A 13,185-nucleotide genomic window follows, 5' to 3' on the forward strand; every position below is an offset into this window, starting at 1 on the left:
TTTTAGAAATATAAAACTCAAACCAGAAGGGACAAAACTGGGACCAGAACTGACAGTTCTGGACTACCATAATGTACTCAGCCAAATACTGTATATCATACTACTTCCCGTACTCTAACTTGTTTTCTTAACCTCACTAAACAAGCAGTCATTCTCCATTTCACCGATGAGTGCCCCTAGAAGGTTTCAATTTATATCTCAGGCTGTTTTGCTAGACAAAGTCCAAGTAACTTCAATGACTGACCGATATAATCTTTACAAGTATGGATACTTATGTTATCTGTTGAATGCCAGTACTCTCAAAACTGCACAAAAAGGAGGATGACATGGCCCCATCCCATTGAGCCTGCAAATTAGGTAACTATTCATCTCTACTGGCATTTTGCATGGTAGATGGCAAGTTGTGTGTTATAATAGAAAAGACTTTTTCACAGGCAATTCAAATGTATATTTGGACATAGATTCTTTACTAGTGATGAATGTAGGATATTGACTTGGGAGGAACTCTGCCAGTTTTGAAGCGGAAAGGAAAATTACAGCCTGTTCTTTTCCTTGCCAGGAGATATTGAAGTTAACAGAAGTTGATCTCATGCCTGCAAACACCACACACCATTTCATCCAAAGATGCCAAGCTACTAAGGTTGACAAGCAAAGATGAGTCTAAAGTTAGCAGTAAAATGGCCTTTGGAAGCCAAACAGGAATGAGTCAGAACCTTGTTGCTGGAAGGAGCTCTCTGAATCAGAAAAGGAGGATGGCTGAGCTCCCACAAGGCAAAAAAGCAATACAGCAAGCGGTAACTGCATCTGAAACAAAACTTACCCCTACAGGTGACCCAAACAGGCATTTATTTTTTTTAAATAAGATAAAAAACAACACTTAAGAACAGTTAAGACTTCAGATCAGGAATGGAATATGTGCAGCTCACTGAATGCATGAATTACTGGCTCTAAGAACACAAAATGTTGGGATGGTCAGTGCTACAGCATTTAGGGGGTAACTGCCTACTGAGAAAATGCCAAAAATATACAGATTTGAAAATTCCAAAAGCAATCCTTATCTATTCTACCTGCAAAACCTGGGGTCTGCAAGAGAGGAGTTTATGATGTTCTCACAAAGCTAGAGAGATGTTTTCCTTGTAGTGATACCCCCTGCATCATACTTTTAGACTGGATGAAGGGTGGTAAGTATTTTAGCAGCTTCCTACAGTATTTACTTCACCCACCACCAAAATGCAGGCATTTCTGGGGTGGACAGAACAGCCACACTAGATACACTATTATATGTAGTGTATATAATGTATCTGACTGAAGCTGCAGGTGAAATTTACAGAGACAGAATTCAGTTATCCAAATCAGAATTCAAGTGAGACACTGGAACTAAACACTTCAGCTTAAAGACCCCATGGCACTTTCTGCAATCTAATGAGGATGACATCTCATGCATAAGGTGATGCCTTCAGCCCCACAGCACATCTTACTTACACTATGTTGTGTGATTCACTCACTACTGACTCCACCACCATTCACCCACCCTTTTAAACACTGGAAATTTTGCTGTTGCAGGAGAAACACAAAGCCTTGAACTCTGGTCTTGGCAAGCAACATAATCTCAACAAAGTACTTAAAGAACACAAGAAATTCCAATAGAAAACAACTTACGTGAACATGGTTTTCAATTCACAGGAAACCATATGCTTTCAAACTGGCACCAAAAGCCTCTCATGCAAGTTAACGTGACCAGCACCAACTTCAGGGTTACTGACTTCAGCTATTAATGATAATCAGAGTCAGCTCCAGCTTACTGCTGAAAAAATTTCTCCAAGGAAGTATCCCTATGGACCACTCTGGAGTCAGTAAGTGCTACATTTTAACCAAATTAGACATGGGCCTGGAGGGCTTGGCAGAAAAGCTGGGTGTGCACCTGTCCCATCATGCAGGAAAGAGACCTCCAGTGGTCAACCTCAGGACACAGGGAAGAAGCAGAAGGTGAGGATGAGAAGGGTGAACCAAACTCCAGCAGGCCTAGACATACTGAAATCAGGCTGAGGGTCTACTGATTGTGAGGTTTCAATGTTAACGGGATTCTATGCAGAAAGCTACTGGTTGCGCTAGGGTTTACATGAAAATCTATTTTAGCTGAAGAACTTTGACCATCCATAAAGTGCTCATTGGAGTATGATGCTATAAAATGATCTCTCACCCTCTACAAGGAAAGGTGCAGCCAATAAAACCATACAGCTTGGATACTGATCTCTGGGGAAACAGCTCACCATGTTGGAGGCTTGTGTAGCTATGTCATGACTATCATCTCCTCAGGAAGAGGAGATTCAGGACATATAGAACCTCTGACCTTCAGAATATCAATCTCTCTCTCCTCAATACCTCTCAAATACTGTCCAATATCACATCCCCTTGTTTCCTATCACCCCACAAGGAGAATTTAACATTCATTAATAAATGGAAGCATCTCACATACAGAGCATATAATTCAGAAGCATGAATACAATTACTGTTCAAAATAGCAACACTGCCCTTGAAATCAGTTGTTAGTGAATTAATGACCAGATTGTTAGAAGTGTTGCCTCAGCTTCGCCTTGGGCTTCTAATTAGCAAACAAGTCATTAATTCACCAGTTACAAGTGGTTTCTGAGGCATTATTGCTTCTGACATCTTTAATTCACCATTTTTTTTTAAAAGGCTTTTCCAGATGACCTGAGCCTCATATCAGTCCCTGGCCATTACCACCACCAGCACACAGAAAGGCAGCTGCAAACATCCAGTGCTGGCCAACCTGAGGTCACTAATCAATATGCAAGGCTCCTTCCCTGGGAGAGGGAAGAGAAGGCCTAAAAAGTCACTAGTATGGAGTCACGGAGGAAAACTACATCCAGGTGAGTCTCAAACATCCTGAAACTGTAACGTTCTTGCTTCAGCCATGTTGCTTTTCCCACTCCCCAAACCAACCATGTCAGTGCTTTGGTTCCATTTTAATTTTTATTCTTGATGAAGTCTGTCTCTTGCAGTAAATTTGAGCTGCCAGCCAGCTTTGTTTAACATGTTTTAGACTATGTTAACTGTGGTTTTGTTTTAAGGGGGTACATATTATTGTTGCTGAAAGTAATCAGAATCAGCTCTGTCAATGCACTTTATACTATTCACCTGTCTTAAGGGTTTTATGCTTCCACCCATCACCATAGTATGAGTGCCTTCCATGTGAAATCAATAGCAATAGTAAAGTCCCTAGTGAACTCCAGAGTCTGTCATTTCTTCCCCTGCTAGTCCAGTCCCAACCCCAGATCCCCACCCCACAGCTACACCATTGCACCTTGATTTTAACCTACAGCAACTGCTGCACTTGTGAGGAGAGTCCGTTATTTTCGCACTGATTTTGCAGTAGTGACAAACCTGTACTGTGTTTGTACGCTCGTTTTCACTCATCATCCCAAATAATGCAAGGAAATAAGAGGCAATATTCTAAATACAGAACTGGGATAACATTAAATGAACTGGGCCACAGGAGGGATATGCTTTTGTTTAGACACAAGCATTTTAGCAATCCCTAAGAATTGCAAAGCGCAGATGTGATGGGGTGACGACTCACCACTGCGGCACCTCCTGCTGGTTGTCCAAGGAATTAGCTCTTTTCAGCCAGGACAGCCCTCTGCCGGTCGGTGTCTCGCCTGCCACTGGCCTCGTACCACTCCCGGCCCCCGGTGCCCTTCTAGATTAGGGTTCTGCCCCCTGGCCATACCCTCTTAGTCTGGGTCTCCCCTTCCAGGGGAACCCCCAACCCCTTATCCCTCCGTTGCCTCAGTGGTTACTGTCAGTCATCGTCTAGCCCCCACTCCCTGGGGCAGACTGCAGTCTGTACCACTCATCATCGACACGGGGGGGTCGGACCAGCTGCCTCTGTCGAGGTTGGGGCTGCTCCTCTACAGCCTTTGTACCCTTTTGTGGGCCTTTACCTTGTCTGCAGCCTGGGGCTCTGCCCTTCCCCAGCACTGGTCTGCCCTAGGTACCCTCCTCAGCCTCCCAGGCAGCTAGGCCCTCCTCTCTCCATGTAGCTAGAGAGAGAGAGAGCGCATCTCTCAGCTCCTGGCTAACAGTCATCTTATGGGGCCAGCTGTGGCCCCACCTGTGACTACTTCCCCCAATCAGCCTAGCTTTCCTCCAGCTATAGCCCTCTCTTAGGGCTGTTTTAAGCCCTACAAGGCATGGTGGGGTGACCACCCCGCCACAGCACACTTTATGCAAACTCTCATGTCTTCGGTCTGGTAACATTCCACTGTAGCAGTAACTATTTAAGGCTTTAAGAAGCACTCCCAGGAAAAGTAAAGTGAGCCAACTGGAACATTTATGCAGTTCCAGCACAGCCAGTGCAACCCTCATTACAATACCCCACCCTCCCAGAACAGAAAGGACCACAAGAACAGAAAACTTACAACTGGTCTGAGTGCCAGACCCTGAAATCAATGTATAGCTAGAAACAGTTTAACAATGGTCCTCCTGAAACAGTATTGAAAATGGATAAGTGCTAGTGTAAATGGGGCGAACTACCTTCAACTCCATTTAAGAAAAGATCATTAACTCTTGTTTCCATAAAGATTTCCTCACACTTTCTGAAAGGGCATTAAAGCCAGTACTATCCCATCTACTCTAGCACTTGCACCATTTTACATATCACTTCGGGGGAACAGATTCCTCAAGGCCAGTTTCAGCAATACTTCAATTTCCCAACTCAGACCAGGTCTGGAGGCACAAAGGGTCAGTGCAGTGCAGGCCAGGCTGTCATGGAATCCCTTTATATGAAATGCGTGTGGAACAGAATCACTGAAAGCAAGGCTGGGAGCAACCAGCATGAATAGTGTTAGAAGGAGGGGGAAGAGCCAGACCCTTCTTCGGTGGGGTAACAGTCTTGCTCTTACCTCAACATGAAGTGAGAATGAGCTCCAAGGGGTAGCTGGTGTTGTATCCCTGAAAGTTACTATCTCCCTATTGCCTAGGCCCCTAATTTCAACCATGTATGAATCTATTAATCTAATAATAGGAGAAACCCCACAGCCATTTTGCTTGAAGCCTGTGATGTCCCTGCCTCTTCCTCTTGTGCTTCAGTATTGTACACTTAATGTCTGCTTCAGAATTCTACCCCGTGTGAAGTCCCCTCAGAGTAGAAATATATGGGGCTAGTTAAAAATTTTCTCATATCAGACTTTAAGATTTCATGAGCCAATGAAGTAGCACCATGCATGATCCTTCGAACCTTCCCAAACTCTAAAGAAACCAGCCAAAAAGCTGGTAGTTCCTTGGGGATTTGCTCACAATTTCCATTTTCAGTGAAGGCCTGTTGCTGCTATAAAGTCTGTTATGAAATTTAATAAGACCCTCATTTTCAGGGGATTGAACTATGGAATAATTTGCTGTTCCAAGCTCACAGTCTGTCCAGAAGCTTTTTACCCCATGCCTGTGCCAAGGCTGTGCAGTTCTCTTTTCCATACAAAGCCTAGGAGGATACTTACCACTTGTCAGTTTCTCTAACATAATCACCTTAAATACTCATGTCCATTAAGTTTAAAGATCCTAGAATCATTAAATGAACTCTTAGATAGGAGGTCTCATGTGGAATAAATCTTGATGGCAGACTTTCCATTGGAAAGTTGCCTTGGTTTCAAAGCTGATCTCTATCAGGATGACAAGCTAGGAGCATTCTTTAAATTCTCATTGATAGCTGTGCCTGGCATATTCAGTCCTCTCAGCATAGCGAGCTAAGCAATAGGGCTCTTGGTAAGCAGCTTCAGAGAGAGTTCAACAGACCATAAGACTATCTCAGAGGGAAATTATTCAGCTCCAGAACAATTTTACCTCTTAACAACTTCCTAATCCCCCTACCCCACTCTGCAGCTTTACCTTTTAAAGAATACCATATGCCCACACCCAACCATGCTGATCCTTGCTTCCAAATTTAAAAAAACAACAAAAATAAGATAAGGTCAAACTTAACAAAAGAATGAAATTAAAAAAACAGCACTTTGAGGATAAATCTTGAGTGCCTGCACTAAGCCGTAACTTCTTCACTGATTTTTTTTCCCCCTTAACAGATTCAGGGGCTGTAATAACATTTAATCCTCAGAAGCTAATCTAAATGTAACACTCTAAAGAAGACAAAGACAACGCAAAAGAAAAAAATGTGGCCACTGCCTTTTGGGACGCCTGCTTTATCCCAGGAGCGAGCGCATTAATAGAGCTTGGAATGAAATGCCATTTTATTCTCTGTAGCAGGGAGGGGATTAACAAGTTGTCTTCTCTAAACCCAGTCTGAGTCATGGCTCTCTGAGCACTGAGAAAAGGATGTGAAGAAAAGTGAAGGGTGGGGAGCACTGGTCTTTTATGTACATGTTGCTTCTTTTGTGGGTGGTTACTGATGTGCAGAGTTTGCTGAACACAGAAGGAGGGAGGAAAAGTTCTGAGTCCCCAGACTTTAATTCCACTGGTTAACAAAGGGCAAAATAATAATGCAGCAATTATAATAAAATCAGACAGACAGTGTGTCCAAGGCAGTGTTCCAAGTCACCATAGCACGCAAACAACAAGGGCATGTTACTGAAGGTACTCAAAGAACTGCCCATTTTTCAAGGTCTGTTCAGTGGCTTCCTGTTGCTAGGAGGTTCTTCTTGGAAGAGAGATGCAAGCTGGATAGAACCCAAGACAGGACAGTGAGCAGTATGCAGGGAGGATGGCTGTGCAATTTCTTGAGATACTTCACAGGAAGGTGGAGTCTAGGTTCAGGTAATGTGGTTAGGAACAAAGACTGTCACACAAGATCAGACCACTAGTCCATAAGACACAGTAGCCTGCCTTCAGCAGTGGCCAATACCTGGTGCTTCTCTTGTTGACTCACTATGTGGCCTGGGGCAAAGCACTTCATTTCTCTATTTGCCCTCCTGCAAGATGGGGATAATAAGGCTTACCCACCTGCCTCACAGACACATTGTAAAGACTCGTTAGTTAAGATCTGTACAGCACTCTGAATACGTGAAGAGCCATATAAATACGAAGAGAAAAAAACAGTAGCGCACTTGGCCCCTTGTGCAAAGCTGCAGCTGTTTAAAAGGGTTGGAGAGTGAAGGAAAGGGATACTCAGATGCCTATAAATGCCACAGAAGCAGTCTCCGTGATTTGTGCTGCTTTGACCTTTGCTGCAGTATGATCTCTGTAAAGTAGAATTTACTCACTGTAGGGGAAATCCCATTTTCGTTCCCCGCCCCTCAGTACACTAGAATACAAATTTAAATGTGGTACTTGATAAAAGGTGACAAAACACAGGACAGCTGAGTCTGATTAGGTGTGTGCGCATGCAAGGTAGAGAAGGTAAATCCAGTAACCCACCATGATTGATGGGATTGGTGCGTTATGGGCTGAGAGAGATATTATGGAATGGAGACAGAGCATCATACAGAGGGAAGAACCGCCCCACTTCCCATTTCTTCTTGTTATACAGGTGCAGTGGTGGTCAAGTGCACTGTGCTTGGGGCTGGGAGTTGGCAGACCTGAGTTTCATCCCTAGCAAAATCTGTGTGACTTTGTTTGTGTCTGAGTTCCTCAATCTGTGTAATGGAGATAATCAAATGTATTCACTTTGGTAAACTACTTTCAGATTTACAGATGGTCTAGTGCTTCAAGACTAAACAGCATGACTAGTCTGCTCCTTCAGTTGGTTTGTTGCTCATTGAGTTCAGATGGGGGTGGCAAATTCTGCATTCTTCAGTACTCAACAAACAATGCCTGATAAAGGAACCTTGTAGCATAAACAAATGTTTGGTTCTACCCAGTAAGTTCAGAATACTGATACATATACCCACAAAGGAACTTTCTCTCATTCCATCCAAGACATAGCTCTGTTCTAGTTTTAGGACTGTAAGCAATTTGGGCAGGAATTGCATGTTCATATATGTTTGTACAGCACTTAGTACAATGACGCCCGATCCTAAATGGGGCCTCTGAGCATTACTGCAACTCACGCCCGCACTAAGATGGTGAGCTGGCAGGGAGAAGCAAGGTGGTCAGTATGATTAACATGGGGCACCATCAACCCCTAGATGGCGTATTCCAACACGGAGCCCAGGATGTAGGGCAGGGGTGGGCAAACTACGGCCTGTGGGCCGGATCTGGCCCGTTAGGGCTTTGGAACCTGCCCATAGGATTGCCACCCCATGGAGCCGTGGGTCGTGTGCTGCTCCTGGAAGCAGCCGGCACCACGTCCCTGCGGCCCCTGGGGAAGGTACCTGCAGGTGAGCGCAGCGCGCGGAGCCCTCTGCCTCCCCTCCCCCAGGAGCCGGAGGGACGTGGTCCCAGCTGCTTCTGTGAGCGGCGTGGGGCCAGGGCAGGCAGGGAACCCGCCTTAGCCCCGCTGCATGCCGCTGCCACCCCAGAGCTGCTCCAGATAAGTGGCTACGGGCCAGAGCCCACACCCAAACCCCTCCTGCACCCCCTCCTGTGCCCCAACCCCTTGCCCTGAGCCCCTTTCTGCACACTGCACCCCCTCCCTACAGAGTTTCTCAAATGCAGCCACATGCGGCCACCAGGGATTTTCTTGCAGCCACAGCCTCCTGGGCACTGAGGGGGGTGCAAAGCAGTGCCTCTCCCACAGGGCCATCAGGGGCCGGAACCACAAATGCTGGAGGAGCAGGCAGCCAGTCAGTTCCCCACCTTCCCGGGGGTGTGAGGCTCGGCCTTCAAGCATCAACCCTGGGGCGGCAGGTGGCAGGCTCCAGTCATGGGACTTTGGGCTCTGGCCCTGGCCCCCAGCCATGCAGTGGCCAGTGCCAGCTCTGGACTTACCCATCCCCCATTGTCCCTGGCCCGCACAGCCTCCTCCAGCCCAGGACTCTGTGCGGTGGCAGGCTCTGACGCTGGGCTCACCTCAAACCCCATTGCCCCAGTCCCCATTGTCTCCTTACCCACCTCCCCATCCAGAGCTTTACTAGCTAGCAAGTCTTTTCTAAAAAAAGGCAACTAAAACCAAAACCAACAAAGGACAAGAATGTGCAAAGCACCTTATTTGTGCTTCTATTCTGTTTAGATCCAGTAAATAGAGAACTGTACATTACCTTTATTACTGAGTCTGAAAAAAAAAACCCAACCCCTATATAAATAAATTATAATTTGGACACGTATATGTGCATATTTATTTGTTTTTCCTAAAGTCAAGTAAGTATTTTAAGAAAAATTGTCATAGTGGCCACCAGCAAGAGTTGGTGGCCACACTCTAAAGTCACCAAAAAATTTATTGTGAGAACCCCTGCTCTAAGAATCTCCATTCTAAAAAGAGGTAGATGATATGAGGAACTCTTTCCCCCTCACATTTACAAGCCCTGCATAGCCTGTCCTTTCCCAATTATTAAGGCTTCCAGCGCATGGTTCCCAAGCTATTTTTTCAAGACAACAATGTGAATTTCAAAACAGATACCACATTGGAGCCAAAGGATAGTCCCCCCCGGGGGGGGAAGGGGGGGAGGGGGCTGCTGTCCATCTAAGTGAACCCAAAGAAAGTCTTTCTATTTATAGTGGCCAAAGTCTGCTTACTCTTCCAACAGAAAATATTACAAGAAAGGGCAAGTAGGAAATCTCAGAGTGGCTGCTCTTAGGGACACAAAGAGAAGGGGAAGGAACCTCTAAGACCCTAGAACATTCTTGCTAAATCTCAGGAAATCATTAACTTTTGTACTGATCTCAACTGTTTACCATTTCAAGGAATGGCTGCATTACCAGATGGTAACATATGCTGCAGATCTTCATCTTGCAAGGAACAGGGAAGGTCAAATAAACCTCATGGGAACCCAAGTGAAGGCTGTCCTAAATACAGGTTTGACACATAGCCTATGACAACAAATACAGGATATAACCTGGGGTCTTAATCTCCTCTAAGAATTCATTATTTATGTTATATATTATATCCTTGTTACATGTATTCTCACCAACTGGCTACACAATTCTGGACGCACACGCAGATAAAATATCTTCTCTCTGCTCCAAGGCGGCTAAAGAAAAGACTGTCAGGTCTTGATTACAACATCTACAATTTTTAAAATTTAAGTTAATAATTTAAATTTTACTAAGAAGAGTTATCTGAAAATGTCTGGGATGTATCAGCGCCTTGATTTTGTAAGTACACTGCATGTGAGCTTTTACAGCAACCAAACTGTCCAAGCACCAGTGCGGAATTATAACACGTTATGTGATGCTTTGATGGCCAGTTATAATAAAAAAAAGAATACAATATAATATACTGTGCACCCCACTTACATACACCTGTATAATCTATTTATGTAGTTAAATATCATGCAGTCTGGACTTGATCCAAGTGGACTGCATATGTTGTTACTCCAGTATATTGCATGTTGGCCAACTGTTTGTTGAACCAAACTGAGGTATAAATGCTGCTCTTAACAGTATAATTTCTCTGGACTCATGAATAGTAAAGAATTCTCAAACTTATATTTTTTCTTAGACAGTTGTTAGTAGTACATGTGGAACAATGAGCTGGAAAATGCTACCGGCACACAAAAATGGAGGAATTTGGACATGAAATGCACTGTAGTGGCAAAAGAATACACACAATATTAAAGGACTCCGAGCCACGATAAAAACCATATTTCAGAAAATACATTTCATCTCTGTCACTATAAACACACATGATAATTAAAACAGATTTTAGTGTTGTTTAGGTGTCACCATTTATGCTATTTACTTTTTACATTTCTCTTGCCTGTACAAAATGAAAAAAAAAAGTTTCACTTTTCTGCTCTTCTGCACTAGCCCAGCAATGTCTGGGTTGCAAACACTGTGGCGGACAGTTTAAATGTAAACCAAAAATACTTTTTATTGCTATTCTAAAAACCTTGAAAACATTCTAATCCAATTTGTGTTTTCTAGACCCCATCCTCATCTCCTTCTATTTTTATTTTCAAAGAAATTCTACACTTTGACCCTAAACTTTCTCCCTTAAAGTTAGCACAACAAGAGAGTTTAAAACTGTTCAGGTCTCTAAATACTTATTCTGCAGTAACATCACACTTCATTTATGTAAATATCCAGGGGCTATTCCCACACAGTGTATTATAAATACAAACAAAACTGTTGAAAAGAACCAAAATGATTTCTTACTTTATGTGGTTCTCTGCACCAGTGGCTGCCTCATGGAATTGCTCTGATGTCAGCTTGTAGATTTCAGCATTCTGAAACAAAGCAAACATTGCTCATCACTCAAGATTGTGCTTTTTTTGTATCCTACCCTGTGATGTAATTGTCTTCTATAATAAACAACATTCATTTCTCACCCAGCAGGCACCATATTCTGCTACAAAACAACTTAGGCTCCACCAATATAAAATATGAATATGAAAGAACATATGCACTTCTAAACAGATCACATCAAGGCAACAAACTTGAGGCACACCGCTGCAGACACCTCATGTGGGGAGGGGTAGGCCTCTTGGCCAATGCTCAGTTTGTGTTATTTCATCCAAACTTATTTTCCAGCAGGTGTTTCCAGTGCTGCTTGGGGTTTGTTTTGGTTTTTTTAATTGCTGTGGGGAGCCTGTAGGTTACTGACTTGCAAGTGTCAAAGCTAGCTGCTAACACTGTTAGCCTAAAAGAGAATTAATTTTATATTTCAACCCCACTGTCCATGTAACTTGCTTTTTAAGGAAAATTCCTTGAGCCATTTGCAGACTAGCTACCATGCTTCCTCTTTAACAGTATAGTGAAGAGTATCAGACTTGAGTCAATCTGAAAGAGTAGATGCAAACTGATACAAGAACAACCACTTTTTAAAATAAATGAAGAGATGAGATAAAAATAGTCTAAGGGGGTAAACACTGAAATTCGACATAGGGCCCATCCTTGCTGCTCTCCTACCTGTCTCCCGATTTTGTCGTTTTATATTAAACACAGTTCCCGTCCTCCCAACTTTTTCTCCTGTGATTGCAACTCTGGCCCTCCATATCAACTCTGGCCCTCCACTGCAAGTATTGTTCAGTGGTTAGAAAAGAGAACAGGGCAAGTCACCATCTATGTGTCTCAGTTTCCCTTCTGTAAAGTGGGGATAACACCTGCCTATTCCACAGAAGTCTTGAGATGTTTAGCTAATGGAAAGGTTTATGAAGTGCTCCGTTGAAAGGTATTTAAGTGTCATTTCTATACATATCTGCATTTATGTAACACACACAAACCACAGCAAGGAATTTGTTTTCACAAATTCTGACCTCATAATCGCTCTTAGACCTGACAAATCATGGATCAGTAATCAATCCAAAATAAGTTTTGCCAGCAAGCTGCCATGAATGTCTTTGTTCGCTTATTTGTTACATAATCGTCAAACTTCAATGTGGCAAAATCCTTTTTACTTCTTTCATTAACAAAAGTTCAAATTTTAATGGAGTCTTTTTCTCTGCCCTGTAAACAGATCCGATGACTTCCAGCTCCCTGCTGTTGCTTATTCACATATGAACCTACAAAACCTATGTGCCAATTCATTAAATTTGCCATTAAAAATGATATAATGTGAAAACATACGGTCTGAGTGTTATTTTCCACGAGTTTCATAAGTCTCACTGTTTCTCCAATTACTTCCCAAGCAATTTTCATATTTCATACCACCTGATTTCTCAAAGGGTATGGATTTGTGAGATCAAAAAGAGAGAAAGAGGGAAAGCGAGAGAGAGAGAGAAAGGAAAGTAGGAAAATTAAGCATTTTTCCAGCAATAGGAAGTAATGCCATCAGACACCATTAGCCAGCAGCAATTTGCAGTGAAACAGCAGCAGGAGAGGAAAACAGGAAAAAATATGTTATATGTGAGGCCCAGCATGAAGCTGGCATTTAACCCACCCAAGGAAGGAAAAAGCAGCAGAGTTGTTTGCTAGTAGGATTGTAGAATTAAAGCACTTGTGCAAGGGCCTTTGCGTGGTTTATGAGAGTGGGAGAGTTCAGCCCAATGATTTTATTGTGACAGAGGCAGTAGAAATACTGATGATGCCACTACTGCATCAAGTTCCTGCCCGAGCCCCTAGGCAACAATGGGTGGGATCCTCAAGCATGGACAGAAGTACTGAGGCATGGAACCAGTAAGACATCACTCCGGCTCTCAACTTGGCTGGGAGGCAGGCAAGTGAGAACTCAGATGGGGAGGG

At 43.5% G+C, this 13,185-nt stretch overlaps 1 protein-coding gene across 3 annotated transcripts in view; it reads right to left on the reverse strand.

The window, feature by feature from the left end:
- CHCHD6 (coiled-coil-helix-coiled-coil-helix domain containing 6) overlaps positions 1 to 13,185 on the reverse strand; it is a 169,568-nt gene that overhangs the window by 60,678 nt on the left and 95,705 nt on the right. For all 3 annotated transcript variants that reach the window (XM_084635509.1, XM_084635510.1, XM_084635508.1), the window contains one exon: positions 11,161 to 11,231. In XM_084635509.1, coding sequence (XP_084491635.1) covers positions 11,161 to 11,231 — 71 coding nt within the window. The remainder of the gene's footprint in view (positions 1 to 11,160; positions 11,232 to 13,185) is intronic.

This window comes from Lepidochelys olivacea (assembly GCF_965140295.1).
Source record: "Lepidochelys olivacea isolate rLepOli2 genome assembly, chromosome: 7".
NCBI classification, from domain to species: Eukaryota; Metazoa; Chordata; order Testudines; family Cheloniidae; genus Lepidochelys; species Lepidochelys olivacea.